This window comes from Ptychodera flava, chromosome 22, assembly GCF_041260155.1.
Source record: "Ptychodera flava strain L36383 chromosome 22, AS_Pfla_20210202, whole genome shotgun sequence".
NCBI classification, from domain to species: Eukaryota; Metazoa; Hemichordata; class Enteropneusta; family Ptychoderidae; genus Ptychodera; species Ptychodera flava.
The window spans coordinates 4,860,278-4,882,389 of record NC_091949.1 but is presented as its reverse complement, the minus strand read 5'-3'; the positions used below and the strand labels follow the sequence as shown (position 1 = coordinate 4,882,389).

General features: G+C 37.3%; 1 protein-coding gene across 42 annotated transcripts in view; it reads right to left on the bottom strand.

Moving 5' to 3' along the window:
* Nucleotides 1-20,515, bottom strand: part of LOC139122505 (mucin-2-like) — a 166,389-nt gene extending 145,874 nt beyond the window's left edge. For 17 of the 42 annotated variants that reach the window (XM_070687913.1, XM_070687917.1, XM_070687922.1 and 14 more), the window contains exon 1: nt 20,331-20,499. In XM_070687913.1, coding sequence (XP_070544014.1) covers nt 20,331-20,423 — 93 coding nt within the window. In that variant the 5' untranslated portion in view covers nt 20,424-20,499. Of the gene's footprint in view, nt 1-20,330 lie in introns of all 42 variants that reach the window. The other 25 variants (XM_070687951.1, XM_070687954.1, XM_070687956.1 and 22 more) reach the window with 4 other exon arrangements.
* Nucleotides 20,516-22,112: the final 1,597 nt, after the last annotated feature.

Sequence of the window (22,112 nt, the reverse complement as noted above, 5' to 3'; positions counted from 1 at the left end):
TTTACAACCCTACAAATGCTCTAATATTATTTTTCATTCAAGTATCCTACACTGTCTATCACAGGACATACATGTAAATTTGTCAAAACATTCAATATTTTTTGCCTTTACCTACATGTACTTTCTAAAAACTTAAGATTATTCTGATAGCACAGGTTTGGCAGTAAAATGTGGTATATTTATGCATACACTGTACCAAATGACTGAAGATCAAAGCTTTAGTGTTATTGTAATGGAAAGTTCTGCTGCCGTATTTCCTCCTGAGACCGCCTACAAATGTGCATGCAGTACAGTACCCATAGTGTTTAGCTACATGTACATGTACACTTGACACTTGTAAAGATATGTTTATCATTCTGGAATGTCAGACAGAGTCGGATTGTGCGTAATTTGATTTGATATCATACCAGCACAATATCAAATTTTCAGTAACGGTTCTTCAGACTTAATAGAAAAAATTGAGTCTGGTTTTACTGTAACACACTGACCTTAATACCAAACTAGAACAGCCTATGACCTTAAACTCCACTGACTTGACAGTAAACAAGATGATGTGTATTAGTGTAAACGACATTATGATTTACAACTCTCTGATAATTAATCAGCCTGATAGAACATTATAAGATATACATGTAGGACATGTGTAAGTTATAAAATGTGAACAAGATACGTAAATTCTTGTGTATCAAGTATTAACAATCTGACAGGCTGCCTGTTCACGCCATCCATCATCGTTATAGACATCTGTGCTTCTCTACATGTACCTTTGCAAGAGTTGTCACTAAAATTGTACAGAAGAATAGTACGTTTTATACAAAGTCCTGATAATTGCCTTTCATCATGTAAACCACATACATCGTATACATATGTATGTTTTAGTCACTTTGGATCATACAACATGTATTTGTACAAAAGTGCCGAAAATATTATAAATTTGTAATTTGTGAAAATGTGAAAAAGGCATCCTTTAAGGTAGCGACTCGGGTTCATTGTCACTTATTTTCAATCCTCATTTTCACAAAGAAGACGTGGTCACACACCCGACATGTGGTACTTTTTCTATCTGCTCGGTCACCGAAGTTCAGAAAATTTGTTAGTTTTTTAAAAACAGTGCGCATACGGCTGTTTTACTCAAAAACACGTGTTTTTTAGTTTTTTTACTAAAAAAAGTGTAAGTACAAATCTCCAATCGGCCTTGGTGATCTGTTTACGGCAATCGACGGCTGGGTATACTGGGCAAAAAACCGTGTCCCGGATTTTTGAAATTCGCTTTTGTTTTCGCACAATGCACCTTCAAAGTGTCAACTTGACGTTTTTTGCATAAATTATCGGCCTTTGTTCACGTTTGTCAGGACATCTTCAGTTCCAGGCCCTTTATCGGAAATCTGAGACACGGTCTTTCAGATATATTCATTCACTGTCCACAGGTGAAAAATCAGGCTAGTCTGTCCAGGCGCCGCCGACTTATACTTATTTGAATAATGTACGCACTGCCAAAAACGGAACTGAGGAAATCGACGATTTGTGTAAACGACCTATGCGTCACACATTGTGACCAAGAAGTCCGACTCGCGCACTATTTTCTGCGAATTTTCTTACACCAGGACTAAGTTGAAATATTTAGAGTCAGTTTTGGGAATTTTGAATATGTTTAGGATTGCAGATCGTGTAAAAATAGAAAGAAATTATACACTGAACTGGCAAATGCTTAGTGCCAGCAGTGGGTGGTATTTACACAACAAACACAGAGGGGAACTTAGCGATTTAATCCATTTTGGAACGTTTAACTAGCATATTAACTGTATACTGTTGTCTCAACGGTTACAATCTGGTTACCAGAGTTCACAGTCAAGACGAAGACGTCGAAACTTGCGTAAAAAGTCTATCCGATCGAGACTTATGTGCTGTCGTCGCGCGATCGCGTCGGGCATTCACTTGTTCTTGACTCAAGTTGTCTACTTCCTGTCTCGCGATCGGCAATTTATGCATGTTCTTTGTGAAAAGTGATTGTCAAGTTCGTGTTAGCGCCGACACTGTGCGAACGGGACGTCACTTGCTAGTTTTCCTACCTCAAGATGAGACGAACACACGTAACTCTTGACAACATAAAATGTCTGTCGTATTTTCTTAGCTTTTGCACCGCACTGCAAACTTGTCGCCCTTCGTTACGACGGGAGAGATTGACTCGTGTTATTTTTTCAAACTTTATTTATATGTGTTCTTGTACCGATTTTATCAAACTAATAATAATCACGCCGTAGCGTAGAACAGTGCAGGCTGTCATCGACAGCGTGCTCCGAGAGACAGAGTATCGACTAGTCTACAGTGGAGTCACTCAACTTGCGCAGTACACTCAGTGTGACATTTTTCGGACAGGGTAGTGAATTTCGCCTAAAGTCGTTTCATAAATGACCAGCAATACAAAATCTTATTACCATACCTTTCGAAACTTTATTGTGGTTATCCTCAAACTCAGTTGACACGACGGGAGTGGTATTTCGGGGTCAAAGAGGCCAAAGTTTTGACCCCATGTCGATGGCGTAGTAATCGGACTGCAATCCCAGAATCGGACGTCGTGTTTGGAATGTGATTAGGAGCTAAGTATTGATAATTTGAAACTTCAAACCACCGATTATTAATTTCGATGTGTTTAGAAAACTGTATATAAGAATATTTCATGATAATTAGTTATGTTTAATCCATGGACGACTCAACTATATTTCGACGTGTATAGCGCTTAGATATCGGACACGGCTGTCTCTCTGTGTGTTGCTTTCGGCACCTTGTATCGTACGGTGTGGCTAACTTCGCTAAGTTTGTTCAGCGAGTATTACTTATAATTGTTTCCATTGCATATTTTGTTTGTATTAGAATCGCACAGGCATTATTTAATAAAATAGCAAGTATATTTCATCGTATGGAATCATTTACCTGTCAAGGTTTTACGCAGTAAGTCACTTACTACGTTTACACAATTATGCTAAATATTGCCTGTCCGAAAACTTGTACACTTCTTACGTTCATTAAATGTACTTTTTTTCTCGAAACAACTGCGCAGTTTTTGTTAAAACTACATGCAATCGTAGCGAACAATGTAAAGAATATTTTCAAAATCATTATTCTCCCCCACATTCAAAATTCAATGCTAAATCAGGACTTTATTCAAAATTTCAGTTACTTTGACCTGACGGCAGTATGTTGACAGTATCACTGACGCGGTGTCAGACGACAATTTGTGACCGCCGCTCGTAGTGAACTCAATAGCTTCTACCAAAAAAACTATCGAAAACGGGACAACAGTGTCACCTGACTTAATATGAGGTCACATGACCTGTAAAACGCTATCGATACGGAGCGAAGTGAGTGTAACTAACAGCATGTCACTAAATGTCCGAAAACTGAGGTCGTCCGAAAACTGTCACACTGAGTGTACCAGCGCACACATAATTACAAGTATTTCGAAGATTTTACTTGTAGTCAAACTTTCGATGACTGACCTCATATAGCAAAAATTGCTAGTTTCAGCACTTCTAGAAGTTGAGCGGGGTTTGTTTTACGTTCAGTGTTGAGGTCCAGCTAGCAGCTGTGGAGTCTGCGGGTAATTGATAAGTTTAGACACAGTCCCTCTATCTATAGAGGGACTGTGGTTTAGACAACACGCACATAAGAATCATTTGTGAACCCTCGCAATTCACGTTTGACGTAATTTAATTTTTGGGTTATATTTAAAGAAAGAAAAGGCATGAAATAAAAAAATATTTGCATTTCGTTTCGAAAAATTAGCAGATCGGTGAACTTGCTCTTGTGAATCTACATTATGTGTGTATGAACTCCTGCACTGGCTTGGGAAACTCCTTGACATAAATGTCGCGTGTTGTCGGGTACGGTGTTGTTCAAGGTTTCTCAGCAGACACGAAAAGACTGCACGATAGAAAACTCGAGTTTAAAAATATAAAAGAACACGATACTAACACCAAGCATGTACAGCAAGCGTGATAAAATTATCGCAACTAACAGAAGTTTCATCTCGCTCAGGCTAATTTTTGGACTCGGGTATGTAATCAGCATAGCCTAATATGTTCGAAAAGCAGCGTGTCAAATACTTTCAAAGTTGTTGAACTGAGCACGTCTCCGTTATCGTCTGCGTCCTCGGCCAAATCTGACTCTTCACTGCATTCTTGATCGTTATTGCAGGGAGTATGAGCCAAAGTCGGACTGTTTTACATTTAAATCGACCTTTGCGCAAGTTGCCGTCTTTTTCAGGTCCGCTTTTGTGGACCTCGCTTGCTTTTTCGACGGTACGGAGCGCGAGCGCCGGCTTTGGTCAGCTCGACGTACCGATACATGCGGAGTTCAAAACGCTGAGCCTAACGTTGAAGCTAGCGCATGCGCATTATACCGCAAAGCCTATACATAATCTCTGCGTGTTTATCAAAGATATCGTGGTCGGTAATCCGCGACCGTTAAGACAAAAGGGAAATAATGGCACGCGGTGTAGCTGATAGTTTGCCATTTTAGTGATATTTCAGGAATTTCCCGGTACGATGTGACCCAACACCTTTCCCCAAAAGAAAGACCACGTTTCAGTGGTTCGAAATTTGAAATAAAAAAAAAATTGCTAAAATTGACCTTTGAACCTGAGTCGCATCGTTTAAATTTTGCACAATTTACCCTTTCATCTGTACATCTTGGTATATCGATATATCTCTATTGTTTGAAATACATGTAGGCTGGATGGAAGTACAATCATGTACATACCAGAAAATGGGGAGTTAATAGGTTAAGAGAAAAGGGAGTGTCCAGTTCTCAACAGGTCTTGAAAATTTTTTCACTGAACATTATCTGAAAGCAGAGCAAAGGCATTTCAGTTTTAAACTGTCCAACAGGAACTTTCAATTTGTCCATACATGTTGTCATAGCAGTGCAAAGTCGTAATTCAGGCAGCATACGACTATTACCGTACTGAGGAAAGAAAGACACCAACTGACATTTGCATCACACTAGCCAGGAGAACATTACGTTTGCCACAGACATGATGCAATGGGAATTAATGAAAAATGCTGGATAAAAAAACATTTCTGTCAGTTTAAACGATACTTAAATCATTCAACTTGCAAATTACTGAGATCTCGAGAACTCATCCAAAATTGTGCAAACATAACACTGTACATACGTATTCCTATCACAAACCAGACCTAAGTTCAGTTTATTTTTGCGAAACATCTGGCAATAGATTCTCCATTGCTCAAGAGAACTTGAAAAGGGGCTGAAAATGATTACTGTGTTTTCTTGAAAGAACTGAAGTAACAAGGATAGGTTAACAACCCTGTTGTTGCCTGAATCTTAAAAGACTGTACAAAACAGGTTTTCATCAGCTCAGTTTGATTCTCTTTGAGAAAGAAATGTAACTGCAGTGTGAACATCCCACCACAAAAGGGTGATTCCTTAACGAGACGGTACCTGTTCTGACCCATAAACCACTCACAACAAAAGACGAATCTCAATGACACTCTGGAGAATAACAGAACGGTAATTATCCCTTCTTTACCGACCTTGTTCAAAGATCGTCTAGCACAATGGGCAGACCTCTTTTCAAATTTGTCCCTTACAATGAATCTGGCGACAATGCACTGGTTTTTTTTCAAGCACACAAACCATCAGTATCTCAGTACCGACTTAACAACCTGCAGTCCGCAATCACTTGCCTGAAGGATTAAAACCAACCTCCCCATACATCATGTATCCAGAAACCCTGACAAAATATACACACTTTTCACCACAGGTAATTTTATCCTCTGAGACAGGAATGCTAAACAGTACAAATTCCAGTCTTTCTAATCATCTCATGAAAGCCATCTCCCTAATAAAACATCAGGGAACCTAATTAGCAAATTACTTATCTAATCACTTCTATTAATCACCAAGTCTGATAAGAAAAGCTTGCATACTATGGCCCATCCCTGGAGATACCATGTACTCATTCCACAAGCTGCATCTCACGGTGACGCAATCAATTTCAAGTTTTGAATATCTCTCTCTTTCCTTTGCTTGCAGGCAATTATGCCACTGATATGGAAATTTAGACAGCGCCAATCAAACAGTGAAGGGTTCACTCACTGATATGAGATCAAATTTCAGAAAATACATCTCATACAGGACGCTACTTCATCTTTACAAATTACAGGCAATACGTGTACTACTACTGGGCTATGCTATAAGACAAAGGTCACAATCATCTGAAATTTGTAGTTAATGACATTTTTGCACAAGAATTGTTGTCAAAGGTGAAATTCTTCCCTGGAATGCCTCTTGCCTGCCGTGTAATTTGTAAATTTTTTAAATTTGTCAGCATTCCACAACATTTTTTTTTAATTTTGAAAAAAATTCCTCTGAAGAGTTTCATACTATGTGAAAGTTTTGTGTCATGGAAAATATCCCATTTCACTTTCACAATCAATAAATTTTCAACCAAAATAGTTTCCCAAATATTTTGCTATGTTATGGTCTATGTATTCTCCAAAATGCAATGGGGAAGGGGGGGTGTCACGAGAAATTGTGAATTTTTAGAGGATATAAATGATTGACAAAGGATTTACCTGTGGTACCAGTATCTCGACAACATTGCTGATTAGGTGTAATTGTTAAAAAAAAATATGTACGCGCCCTTCCACAATAATCTCAAATTTTTTGCTGGTATAAAATTCAGATTGAAACAACATATTTTTTAGATTACATAATGCATTAACAGATTAAAATCTCTTGAACTGATTTGACAGGCAAGAATTCTCTGTTAGAAAGTTCTCAGTTGAATAGTATGTCCAACCTTTCTACTGTGTGTACATAATGTATACACATTCTATTTGGAAGGAGAGACGGTTGTCGTTTCTATAATGTAGGGTTGCAGTGTAGTGGTATACATAAGGTTTTCTATTGTTGGCCAAAACCATTTTGGTAATTAGGGCGATACCAATTGCAGTGACCAGACTTTGGATGTAAAAATTGATCTATTTTTTCTATAACAAAACGTACATACGGAAGTTTGATTTCTTTAGCTTGGAAATTGTAAGTTATTTCTGGCAATACGAGTGCCTGGTCTGCTAAAACCCATTCTAAAGAATGCAAATATAGTCCAGTTCTGTCCTAGATGTAAATTACATTCAGTAAGAAATGCACATTCTGCACAATTGACGAGTCACATATTTTGCAAGTCATGTTTTGCTTGAGCAAAGACCATAGAGTGCTGTAGGGGCTGGGCAAAAACCTCCTTGACAAGATCTGATGCTAATTTGGGAGATAGGTACCTCAAGACTATGATAAACAGTTCATCAATGCATGTGTGTCACAGAGCAGTGCGTCCTAGTCGAAAATCTAACTACGACATTTTTGTTAACATTTTCTGGCAGTGCAGGTATTTCTTGGAATTTTTAACATCAGTTCTAATATAGCGTACTGCATCCAAAGTTCCTGAGACAAAGCGAATTCGAACACTCTGGAGTCAGTAGGGCGTCACATTGTCTGTAGGGGGAAATATCACCAAGGATAAACCCCTTTATATGACAGTAATACAGTGACTTCAAACCACGACTGGCAAATTATTTTGGTGAAAAAGTCCCGTCCCTCTCCAAAAGTGCATTCCTACACCGCTAATTATGAAATTTTATGTAATAAACAAACACTTGATAGAACTGTATATACTGCACTCAATGCAAATAGCTGAACATGCATGATGTAACAATTGAATAGTATACTGTCAATGTTGGTGTTTCTTTTCTTGACCTAGAAAGTCGACCACCATCAAGGTCGGAATGTTGTTGGTTTACAGCCTTGTATAATCCTATCTAACCACTGTCTGAGGATTCCAAGCAATGTTTACTACTGCTTATCTCTACTTGACTCTTCTTTCCGCAGTGTTGGCATTCCAGATTGGCATTCTACAGTTATGTTTGGCCGGTTAAATAAACTGATGTCACCAACAAACAGTCCTTCAAATGTGACACATAGCTTCTATAAAGTCATGGTTGGGGTAGAGTAACTGTGATAAATATAGGACAATGTGAACTTCACTCTTGGAGTTGAGCCTAAACATCATTCTTGCCTGCTTTTCTGTGAATTATGACAAGTTGTTCTTCAATTTTTGACATTAACCGGTCATACAGCTGACTCACTCTTAGACACCAGGAATCATTACAACAATACATGTATATGGCAACCCAATGTGTATTTATACAGTTTAAAGGGCAATATCTTTTTCCAATGTTTTAATTTTTAATTTTTTTTTAAACAATCATATTTTACAACTCTTGTCCCTTAAATAGAGTATTAACCTGGCAGCACAACACATATGTTTTATGTGTTACGTTATTATTTGCAAATTAATTCTGGTCCCAACTAAACTTCACTTGTCACAATAAGATTGCATATTGCACACACACAGGCTGTATTAATAAGTTGAAGACGGGGCACTGTGAAGTGATTTGGGGAGGAGAACAATAACCTGTATTTGACAAACAGAACGAAAGTTTTGGAAATTACAGCAAAAGTTATGCGGAGACTTTGTTTTCAAGTCGCCATATGATCATAAATGAGAGATTCCTGTACACAGAAAAGCGTAATTTTAAGATGAGTTCAGTATCGACACCTCATTTAAAACTCAAACTAAAAGAGTTCAGGCAAAATAACTGACTTTACAGCCAAGGCTAGTGTGGTAATATTGAAGCTAAGATTATTTACAAATAGTTTATTCACTTCAAGCAAAGCACCTTGTCATCACATTTTTCATAACAATGAGTATTTTATTCATTAATGTAATCAACTCTTTTAATAAATATGCATTGTACTTATCAATGGAATTTAAATGGTTTTTAATGATAATATCCAATAAAATATAACCAATGAAACTGAAAATCAGGAAACAAATAATTTTTTAAAAGCTAGGTGCAGCTGTGCTTCTAAAATGCAAAATAGACGGGTCATGACTGCAGCAGTTCTTGCTTTGAAATGTTGCCACTGGACATGTACTGGAGATGACATAATGGTTGCTTGTACATGCTAAGTCCTATATTGATTTCTGTGGTTTTGATCACCATATCACACCGATTACATCCTCATTTCAAGTGTGACTGAAGATAAAACCATGCATGTGAGAAGACTTCAAAGCATTTCATAAACTTTACTGTGTATTGAATGATTGTACTTGTGTTTTGTCATTTACTTCACTTGATAAGTAGATGCTAAAACCGACCATTACATCACATTACACTACAATTACAGACTGACACCAGATATTTTTATTTCAACATTTAACTGTGAAGTACACTGTTACAGAAAGCAATACTCAAAGTTGGCTCAAATTTAACTTTTCCAGTTTTCATTTGTCAAGTCTTAATGGATTTTACAAGTTTACATATTTTCTAGCAAAACTCCAAAATTAATGTCTCCAAAAAATTAATTGTACATTGCAATTTGATTACTGGGCAATATGAACTGTCTTAGCTTGGAAGATACCCGTACTGACATTGTTTGGCCTTGGTCTGGCTCTTTTGCTTTCAAGAAGTTTGTTTCATGAAAACAATGAGAAGCCGACTCAAAATAACAAATGCCATCAGAAATACTGTCCAAGATTCATAGGATTATAATCTAAATGATATAAATCCACAGAGGAAGATAATGACAACAATTAGTGGGCAAACAGAAAGCAATAACTCAACTACACTTTTTGCAAGTCATCTTCTCCAACAATGGATTATTCTCATACCTGATTTAGTAATTTGCTCAGGACATGTCAATATGTGAAACAGTTTGTATAAAGCTGGTATTATATGCAATGCATCACAGTCCCTCCACCTTTGGTGGAGGGACTGTGCAATGCATGAACATGGTGGGAAAATATATATCACAGTCACACACTGAAACTACAAAACCAACATTTTGAATTGATGGCTTTCATATTCTCTATTCATAATTTCATAATTATACAGCTGGACAGCTTGGGAAGAGATTCGTAGAAGTATTAGGCATCTCTGTACTCATACATAAAGATTCGTTAATGGTTGGTACCAATAGCATTGTGGCACTTGCATCAAATTTTCAAAACAAGAGTACCCACTGGTAGCTAATTACAATACATTGTGCATGCATGCCTTCACAGTTGAAGCGGGATGCCCTTGCTACTTGTGAGAACTGCGACCAGGGTTTCCAAGGTTTGCCCCCTCCCCTCCCCAATTCAATAAAATTGATAAATACCACTGACCAAAATGAAGGTCAAATACAGCACATGTTGACTTGATAACTCCTGCTGACTGACTTGAGGAACTGTGCTGAGTGCTTTATTAGCTTTGAACAAATTAAGTTTACTGTTTGTCTGGCCACATACAGTAGAACTGTCCTGCATGTGTTGTAACTCTGTACATTCTTCTCCGGATTATTTCTGAGTAAAATAGAATGGGAGGGAGTCTCCCATGAAAATTAGTATTCCTAACAAAAGGGATAGAACACAGACTAGTCAAAATACATTCTTTCAAATAAAGCTGGCAAAGCTTGTCAATTGCCTGTTCTTGACTGGTGTCCTAACTGACAGAGAGACAAATGATTTAGTTGAAGAGTGTTTCGCTGCCTTTGTGTCACTGCAAACACTTAAGAAACTTATCCCCTCACACACAAAATCACAGCAATTGCATATACGTATTTGCTACACTCTCAAACTGCTTCTAACTTTCAAAGGATTTATTACACATCAGGAGGAAATAAATTTGGAAATCAATTTCATACACGACTTAAATGGAACAATTAGTTTCTTTCACCCATACTACAACATTCATTGGATGGTTGCATTGTCAATGTAAAATAAAATAAAGAGAGAATCATATTGGTACAAATCAATACTAATTACCATATGCAAATTGTTTTAAAATTAAACTGTTAATTATAATAATAGTCTAAGTCAAATGTACAGTGTGTGCTGACATGTAAAATATCAAGTATTTTAATATGCTACAGCCTTGTATTATTGACCCAGAAACTGCAGTAGACAAACAGTACACGACACAGCTTACTTGACAAGCAGAATATTACATGTACCTGCGTTTTAAACTCTATGAACAAAACTGCATCATGAGAAAGCTGTACAGCATTGGAGTTGTGCCATGATGGTATACACCAGACTTCAGTGAGATCCCTAGATGGGCAAGCAATGTAAAACTGGTTAAAAGTGGTCAGAGTATAATAGGATCCCAGTGCAAGAATGCACACAACATCTGTACATAAATTTCTTTCGCATTCCATTTATACAAGGCTTTCTGAACGGAAGCTCAATCATCTGTTCTTAAGCCTACAGTATTCCCTACATGAAGATTCCGAATGGTGGAATACCTTTCCTAAAGATACGTAAATTGTGGTTGATTTGAATGACTCATTATGCAAAATATAATTACTTATGCAAATCAGTTATCCTTCTATAAAAATGAAAATCAGTGGAGACTGCCATCATAGAGTATTGTGTCAATAGTTTTATCTCCTATTCAACATTTTCTACTGTACAATTGTTGTTTTGTGTTTCCATTGCAAATGTTCTTTGTCGCTATTTGGTCTGCAGATGGAAGGACACATCAAATCGTCTGCATTCTATTGGCACAAGTTTGGAGAGATACCTGTATTTACTCAACAAACATACATCTTCCTCTCCTGCTGTATCAAAGTAAGCAATATGTGGGCATACACTGAACGCCTGTACCAGTATATCTCAGTGGATCAAAGTACAGCTTTTAGGGATAATTTTTCCTCCAATAGTAAGTTCTGAAACATTGGAACATTTACACTTGGTCACCCATTTTGTTGACCCTACATGATTTTTCATCATTGTATTTTTTTTATATATATGTACTTATATGAACCCAAAGATGTATTTTTGAACTCTATTCAACAAACTAAATGTTACTTTATTAATAAATGACAACCAAAATATTATATCATTTCCACAAAAGCATATCCTATATATGAATGAGACTCACAATCAAAAATACATGTATCACTATGTAAGGTCACGCAGGGGTCATAAAATGGCCTATTATATAGTATTACTACTATATTACTATGACTACCAATGCATGACACCATAAAAAACTTAATTTTTTGTCATTTTGAAAGAATCATTCATATAAATGATAACTGTTTTAAAGAGCCTCACATTTTAAGATTAGAATGACACATACCCAAAGAATGAGTAAAATCATTTTTTAAATTTATCAAATTTAATATTGTTGAATATATCTCTGTTGTGTTTATGATATCTATGACTGAAAAATTCAAGTTGAAATATTTCAAAATTCTTGGAGTAATGTGATACCACATTCATATCACTGACAGGAAATTTATGTGTGCTCAATTAACAAATCAAACTGACTCTGTGAAAGATAGTCTGATTGACATGTTAGAAAATTAGACAAGTTTCAGTGTACAAGTACTTAGGAAATCTCTCCTATGTGATTCAGTTCAGTAAATTTCAAACTGCAACACATCCCAGTAGCAAACATGTTTAAAAACATCTTGTCAGGTATGCACAGAAATTGGAAATTGGAAATCCACTCAGCACCTCACAATTTTAAAGTATTTCCCACGACTGATTAGACCATAACGCAAATTTAAGTGACAAAACAGTATTTTGATATTGATACATCCTCCAGAAAGTACTTCATAAAAAACTGTAAAAACATCAGAAGCAGGAAAAAATGAGAGCATGAGAATAGCTGAATTGAAATGACTGTTTACTTAAAGATCTACTGTCTAAACAGAAGTGGATTACACTGCAAACTCCAATTGTGTACATCTCACCTCTATAACACCTGACCAAACATAATATTGACCCTGTTGTTATAGATACAGGAACTCTGGTCAGCTTTGTGCTGGTTGTTATGACAACCATTAATTACCATCCTTATCACAAATATGCAATAAAGTACAGTAATTCCATGAAGCTGACAGATTAAAATGTAAAATTTGAGATAACGATCATTAATGACTCAATTTTTGTCAACTCGAATCTTAATTTTATGATCAAATAATCTTTTAGAATATCAAAATAGCCACTCCTTTGCATTCTTATAATATTTAAATTTCATATTATATTCATACTGTTTACAGAGAGAAAATATCACCTGATCGTAGATATTGTATTTCTTGTACATTAAAATACTATCATTTGAGAAGACTTACACGTAAAAGCCAATTTAGAAGCTTTAATATTTAATGCAACATAATTACAAGGGTTGTAATTTAAGATGTACTTAAACCCTTGACTACCAAGGCCAATGTATTCCTATATACCAGGCCCCTTATGTAAATATTGATAAAATCTTGGGTGTGGTCATTGCCTGAACACTGCTTAGAGTTAAAATTAAGTAAGTACCAATAAACCATATATTTTCTGAATCAGCATGAAATTTCCCACTTTTTCATACATAAATTTTGTATTTCCAGGTCACGTGACTGATCACATGACACGTCATGTGACCAGAGTTGGCAAAGAATATGAATATTTGAAGCATCAGGACGTGTTTTGAATCCATAAATGATGCAAATTTGAATACAGTTGCAATTTTCATGGCATTGTCTTTACATATATGTAATAATAACTACCCTTTACTTTATTTATAGATGTACCTATTTAAGATTTTTCTCACAAAAGGCAGAGTAAATGAACCATAAACATCAGCATCTGACATGATTCTGTATTTGAAAATCAACACATTTTATATTTGTAAACACCTGCTTTAAGTCTTCCTTGCAGAAACATGCATCTAAAATGGTTATGATTTATCAAAAAATATTTCACAATATTTAAAAATACATTTTAGGGAACAACATATCACATGACCAAACACATGACCAGTCATGTGACCAGTCATATTGATAATATGGCTGCTATAAAATTTCACTGGCTTATAGTAAAACACTGTATTTCCTCTAGTTTCATTCACGAATATTGCTGTTAATAGAACATATTTACATATAAATCATTGTTTTCAATAAATAAACATTTCATTTCATTAAAAAAAACCCATAAACATCTTCGCGATCGTCCGTACTTCTGAAACTGTAACAATCAGCCGACGCTTCAGTGATCAGCCTGACCTTTCAGGGTCGAGGTCATGGGTCACGACATTTGCTTCCGGATTTTGGCCATATTTGGACGTACGGGGGGCGCAATCACATTCAGGCCAGATCGGAATACATCAATCTTAGTTGCGCTGCGTGCAGGCGCCGAAATTACGGGATTTTTAGCGACAAAAACGAAGCAAATACGCCTATTTCACTGTGCCGGATATTTCCGGCACTCAAGGTATATGGTAATTCAATATGGCGCCGGAAATATCCGGCGCCATAGGTAGTCAAGGGGTTAAATTAATACAAACTTTACCTTCCTTGAGGCTAATAAGGTTGTGTTAGTAATCAGTGTGTTACAAGAAGTGAATAAAGATTTCAAATTTCCTGGTTCAAAATACTGTATAGAAACATAATATGTGTGCTAGAATTTGAAACACATGATGTATTGCTGCATGTTTTAGACGTTGACTAGACTGATCAATTTGCATGTTCCAATGTTTAGCAACTCTTACATTTGTAATTAATCCATGCGAGCAGATTCCAATAAATGCATAGATTTTGTGGGGAACTCTGAGATATTCTGGTCCATAAGGAAGAAGTTTGGAACCAATTTTTTCATTAATTGGAAAAAAAAAGCGATGTCAAACTTCATGTTACCGATTCCCATACAGTCAAAATTTATAAATAGTCCGCGTTTAATTTCTGAAATGTGTGTAAAACCGGATCCTGCATGAGAAAATGTCAAAAGTGCAAGCATGTAGTAAACAGTCGGCTGTTTCACTAGGGTAACATTTGTTTTGTAACTTGTAGTCGGTCATTCACGCTTCACATCTACCATCTGATCTTTAGCTGTGACATGCTATGTCTCTGATAACTACATACTTCAGATTCCTCTGACTTGCCATACTGACCAAGCAGAAAGTTTCATGACACTGATTGACCTCAGATACCACAACCTCAAACTTGACAAGGCCAGGGATCAAAATCACACCAGAGCTCATTAACTGTACCAGTTGATATATAAATGTACACTGTATAGTCGCAGTCAAGACCTGGGTGGACCCTATGAAAATTCTCTGGTAGACAGCTGATGGGTGACCTTTGACCCAATTACTGTATATATCTCTTTGACCATATCATGAGTGAGTTCAGCATTGAAACAATGAAATAAAGCTATTTACATCTGGTTTGATCAGTGAAAATATTCTAATGTCTGTAAAACCAAATCTACAGGACACACTTTAAATACTACCCTGGCTGACATTGGTACACACACACAGATGGCTGAGTTGGAAACTAAAAATTTTGGAATACAGTACTTCCCACCATAGCTGGAAAATTTGAAAACTACACAAAACAGCCACCTTTAACAGTTACTCATTGCAGTATATTCAACAGTCAACAGAATTCTGATGCATAAACATTAACAAATGCACAAAATCTTGTGTGAGTCTCTCTACAGTCACTGCAAATTTGAAATACTAGTAGTTTAGGGACTGTTCAGTTTTTACGGCCTGGGGGGGGGGGCAAAATCTTGTCGCCGGTGTTCAAAAAAATATAGACCCCCCTGCATTTTTCGCGAAAAAATGATGACACCCCCCCCCTTGTCAGACAAAAAAAATTGATGACCCCCCCCCCCTGCTGAAAAATAACCAAAACCCATATGTCAAATTTACCCGCACGGTTTGGATTTGAACTCCGGTACGCGGCGCACTTTATTCGTGTAGCAGAGATGCCAGTGCACAAACTTCTCAGCCACATCCATGCAAACGTCTGTTACTTAGGACGACTGTAAGGCAATTTTTAACTTCATTTCCATAGACAACTTATGTCCATGGACATTGTATAAAGTACACTTTATTGGAGTGGTTCACAGCCCTCCGGTTAAGAGGGTCATGGGCCATTACGTAAGGTCAACTTTATTCTCGTGGGCAACCAAAGGTGGCCCGCTGGTAAAAAGAGGGTCGATCATGGCCATTGCACGAATTACACTTTACTGAACAGGGCCGCTCAGAAGGCGTCCGGCCGTTAAGATGGTCATGGGGTATTACAATAAAGTCAATTTATTGTAGTGGGCCGCCGCAGGCGGTCAGCCGGTAAGGAGGGTCGATCATGGCCATTGCATGAAGTAAACCTAATTGGAATGGGCCGCCAAAGGCGTCTGCCCGTTAAGAGTGTCATGGGTAATACATAAAGTATATTTATTGTAGTGGGCCGCCTTCGGCGGCCCGCCAGTAAAGAGGGTCGATCGTGGCCATAGCATAAAGTGAACTTTATTGTAGGTATTATGTTTTTGAAAATGTGGTGACCCCCCCTTTCCTATCAGTGAAAAAGTGATGACCCCCCCCCCCCTTCGCGGATTCCTAAATTATGATGACCCCCCTGGAAAAGACAAGGACTGTCTGAATTCCTTGAGTGAATTATTATTTGCATAGTTAATGTCTGTGAGGATGATGGCATACAGCTGTTTGTCTGTATTTCTGAGGATCATTCAACAAAATAAGAAAATAGCTGTGCCTCTATGTCAGAACATGATCATCACTGTGGGCTATGTCTTACCATGGATGTAAAAAATAGATTTTTTACATCCATGGTCTTACATAATGAAGCAACACCACTTCTGTAACACAGTTCAAGGCTTTAAGCATTTTGAAACACTATGCAACTACCTAATTACCTGGTTAACCATCTTTTGTTGAAATACAGGGCGCTATTCAAGCAATTACATTTACTTAAAGACTATTATAATCGTCCATGATCAGTGAACCTGCTAATTTTATTGATTGTTGAGTACAGTGCATGCTCTGAATGGCATGTAGCACAGCAGTGATGTTATGGCTTGTCAACTTATGGCTTTATAAGCACTTAGGAATTTAAAGTAAGGTTTAAATTGAGAGGGTCATTATTGATCAAAGCAGAGAAAAAAGTAATAAACATAGGGCCAAAGTCCCTGAAGCTACTATAGACATGGATACAAAATTAAATATTTCCTGACTGTATGAAATTATCTCACTTAAATCATCCTAGGGACTTGTAAACCAAATATTAAAGCTGTCTGACTAGCTGTTTTGAAAGAATAAGCAACTCAACAGTTGACAGAGCTCTGCTGTGTTATGTAGAGAATAACCTTTTGTGACACATGTATTGATGAAGAAGGTGGATATCTTTGATTAACATTGTAAGTGAGTTCTGTTGAATAAGTTGAGACTGTACATACTCAGAGAAAGCACACAGAAGAGACAAATGTTTGAAACTTAAGAAGTTCAAGGTCATCAAAAGCATTATACGGAATCACTTAACTTTCATTGCACTGTTTACACAGATTGCATAATTGCTATAAATAGCACATGAGGAATCTTACAGCCCAGCTTTACCATAAAAACCCTATCACTTTGACCACTCTTTTAATTGACCACTCTATTTTGTTCCTCAAAAAGTAATTTTATTTTATCCTTACCAAGTCAACCATAAATGGAAATTAGAACTTTCTCTATCTCTATCTCTTTTGACTATTTTGAGCAATTTCTTTTAGATAACATACAGGGCACAATAAATGACAGTTCAGAATATGTCAAAGTTGGGATTCAGGAAAGTTGCCTATATATGTTTTAATCCTCCAAGATGGTAAGCATTTCACTATGAACTGTCAAAAAAAGTTGAACTTTCTGATAATTCTACACTAAAATTATTTTGGCTTTGATGATTTCCTAATTAATTCGATTATTTAAAATCATATTAATTATTTTTTTCTGGGTGAATTGATAGGGTTTATACAGTACAAGAATTACATACAATGTAAGTCAAATTTTGACCAAAAATGACAAAAAAATTCCTTAAAAATACACATTTGCATATTTCATCACATCTCTAACAAATTTAAGTTGGGTTATCCCTAGGGACCTGTATACCAAATAACAAAGCTGTCTGACCAGCGGTTATGAAGAAGATTTTTTACCAAAAACACCTTTTTTGGCATTAATTTGCCTATTTTCAACAATATCAAAAAATTAAAAAAAATAGTTTCTCAAAATCATATTTTTAATCTACACAACAAATATCAAATCAGTAAGTACTGCGGTTCTCAAGATATTTGAGTGGACGGACGCCTCACAAACGGACATACATACATACATACATACATACATACATACAGACTGACGACGGACGCCGGACGGATACCCATCCAAATAGCTTCTATAGACTATAGTCGCTAAAAAATGAACATCTTTAAAAGACTTCTAAAAGTTTTGTTCATAACTGAGCTCCAAACATTTCTTTCTGTGCTGAATAATGTCAAATTTGGTCTCTTTTACAAGTCATTAGATTAATCTTTCTTAAGTTTCTATTTTTTTAGGTTTTTGTTAATTAAACTATATGACAGTTACATGTGTTTTTTCATTGAAATTCCAATAACTGTGATCTGTTTTCAATTGTGTTGATTTTTGGTAAAGGACAATTCCCAGTTCTATTACCCAAATAAAGTCAAAATGCCGAGACTTCTGTTTGTCAATAATCTCTGCACATGACGTATTACTTTATGTCCAATGTTAATGTTGCCAAAGAATTGTGACCTGGACTAAAATTCATATGTAAACAGCAACAACAACAACATCAACAACAACAACCATGCGTGCAGTTATACAGAAAAAGTTTGATACAACTAAGATCCCATACACTATGGAAATTATACTTATGGTTTGGAAATTCTTATAGAATTATCAAAAATTAAGTTTTGATAAACATGTTTTTTTTTTCATCGATGCAGATAATAAATGCAGAGGGTCCATACATCATGTGAGATCTAAGCAGTATAGTAGGGAAGACAACAAACCATAGTTTGGTGGAGCCACTGCACCGTGAATAAACACACGCTTGCATTCCAAACAATCTAACCTCAATATCAATAAGAACAGATATGCTATCTAGATCGATACTTTTGCAGCCGACCAAACCGATTTAGCTGCCAAAGTTCACCTCACTCCACCAGTAAACATACCAGTACTAAGTACTATATTTGTAGCATTGTCCTTTGTGGCTTTTTCACTTCTTGATCTACAGGCACACATTTGCGTGTATACTGTTTTGTTGAGATGTAGTCTCTCTCTCTCTCTCTCTCTCTCTGACAGGGTTTATGAAAGAATAGTATACCTATTCTGTATGAATGCTGTCAAAGATTAGAAAGAAATGTAACTTGTTTAACTTCCTCCTTCCAATGAGAACGTGAATGCAAAAAACAATTACTTAGATAACAGTGCAACATTGCATGTCCCTCTCCTAGTCTCACTTCTTTCTGCATAATATAAGCGACTTTGACGGTCAAAGTGACCTCACATTTACAACTTACAAAGAATTGGTTGTCACCGAGGACACACGCCCCGGGTCAAAGCTACAGAGGTCCGAAATCAATAGCAGGCTATTGAATGTACACTAATCTGATTAAAATGTGGCTGTTTTTGTTTACTTCGAATAATTTAATATTCATGGTTCAACTCTATAATGGTGGGCATATGCGTAAGTAATTTTAAGAGCTTGGATCATTACATGTAACCACTGAGCCAACGTGCACGTGAGTGTAATGAACGACCACGGTCGTATGCAGACTTGTAGTGGTGTCAATTATTACCAGCTGGTGGTTAGATTACTGCGTATAATGCAACTGCCGCTGCTCCATATTATATAAACGTGGTCCGATTGGTGTAATTTCCAACCGCCATAACCCCCTCCCCCCCCCCGCGCCGGCCCCGGTGCAACTCGACAACTGTCAGCTAGGAGAGAGTATTTGTAATTTCACAGAAATTAAGGGTCGTTTCATTCAAGAATGGTGAAACAAAGATCATCTCTGCCAACGGCGCGTCCGATTGGCGATGGTACAAGCGCACCTCCAGTTCATCAACACACCGACCGGTACGCGTACGACGCGGTGACTGTCGACTAAATAACATCATCGCATCAAGATATACACAATTGTTGGAGGTTGGTCAGGTGGGTTATTGTGACATTCGCATCCTTGAAGAGGTCAGGTGTGTCTTACATGACAAGAGCGAGAGATCAGAAAGTCGACTGCATCTGGCACGGAAATAAAAGAGTGGAGGTGTGGCCACATATACATAGGGGTAGGAGGGCTTACACTGCATCGTACATGAGACCGGTGAGCGTCGATGTGAGACCCACTCACAGTGGCAATAAAGCTTCTGCCAGGGGATCGTGACACACTGCTACGTATTTCAACTTACCTTAGCAATACGCAGAGGTACTCCGAACTCCTTGCCGCCTATAAGGCGGAATCCCCAGGGCGAACCACCCTGTAGAACGACAACGAAAGCCATCGATGCGGTAATCGAGGTGTGCACAGCTCTGGTGACATCAAACTCTCCGCCATTCAATAACAGCCGCGTTACTGCACTTTACGGACTATATCCATCCGCAGAGCTAAACTAGTTCTATAATATCATCGCAATGTCGGGCTTCAGACGTACTTAATCCTGACATTAGTCTACGAAAAATGCACTGAATTATAGTTCTTAACAAAAGAATGTATTACAAGTAAACAGTAAGACGTAATTTGTTCATCCGCCAAGCAGCTGATATGTGATGAGGTCCGGGACTCGTCAAACACGTACTGCAGTCTAGCTTGTGAGTGATTGGCAGTTAGCTGTTAACTTTCACTTGTTCTGTACACGAATGTGCACACGTAAGAGGGAAACAAAATCTAAAGAATACGGAAAAACAAACGAAAGTGAGGTCTTTTGAAATCCATGACTTCGAAATTCAATCTGTTTAAAGTGGGATTAGGCCGCACTGCCAGACCCAATCCACAAAAACAACAACGCGGTAAAGCGAACGGCCAGGGGCGCAAAAGCCGGCTCCCCAGATGGCATGCTACAACAAAGGGAATGGTTGTTGTTTATGTTGTTATTTGTCAATTTTGTCTGCAAATAACAAGATGGACAACAAGAACTGCCAGAATACTTTGTTCTCTGTGGATATTATCAGATTCATCTCATAAACAATTTATCTAGTTGATAAAAATTCCCATGGAGAACAGATTAACAAGTCTTGATACATCCACTAATGCGGGAAGCAGGGATTGAGAAGGGTATGCCAAGCGTACCATGGCATTAAACTGAGCACCCCGCGATGATATTTTATTTGCATTTACGAAAAATGTTGCAAAATTGTGTCCATTTCCTTCTACCTGCGCGGGAACCTGTCATCCGAGACGAAGTTGGCCAAATTCCATAACTGTCAGCCTGGAGAGAGAGAGAGAGAGAGAGAGAGAGAGAGAGAGAGAGAGAGAGAGAGAGAGAGATTTTCTCGACTCAGTTTACTTCAATGAAATGTTAAAATACTGTTACAGTACATTTCAGGTGTGAACGAAAATTCATGATTGAGAAAAACTTTTCGCCAATCATGGATAATGCTTTGTTGCATCAGAATCTGCTATACTAGGGTGGTTGTGGTAAGAGTTAAGTTTTAAAACTCAAATTCACCCGTTGAACTACGGGAACTAGGAATAAACTTAAGCTTACTACAAGGAGGTACAAAAGATACTCTCTTGTACTTTCATTTTATACCGGGGAGTAGGCGGTTTCGAAAGGAAGAGGACCTGAAAGGGTGGTGGGGATTTGGTTGATTTTGTGAATTGTTAAAATCACCGACAGAAAACAGTCCATATAGGCCCTACATGCAATTTTGTTACTTGTGAACACCCTCTTAAGCACGTGGTGGGCGTAGTACAATTCCATACTTATTTAAGGAAGTACGCGTCTTGAAATTGAAGGACTTAAAAACTTTTGCGCAAATTTTCCGTAAGAAAACTTGAAACCATTCCCTGTAGAAATAAAGGATAAAAATCAGTGATCACTGAGCAAAGTAAGGTACCATAGATTCAAATTACCTTATGGATATTTACCGATACCTTTAATTAAAAATGGCCATTATCCATATATGTTCACTCTGTTGAGATATTTGATTATTTTCACGTAAAATGAATAAGCCAGTCATTGAACCCCCAT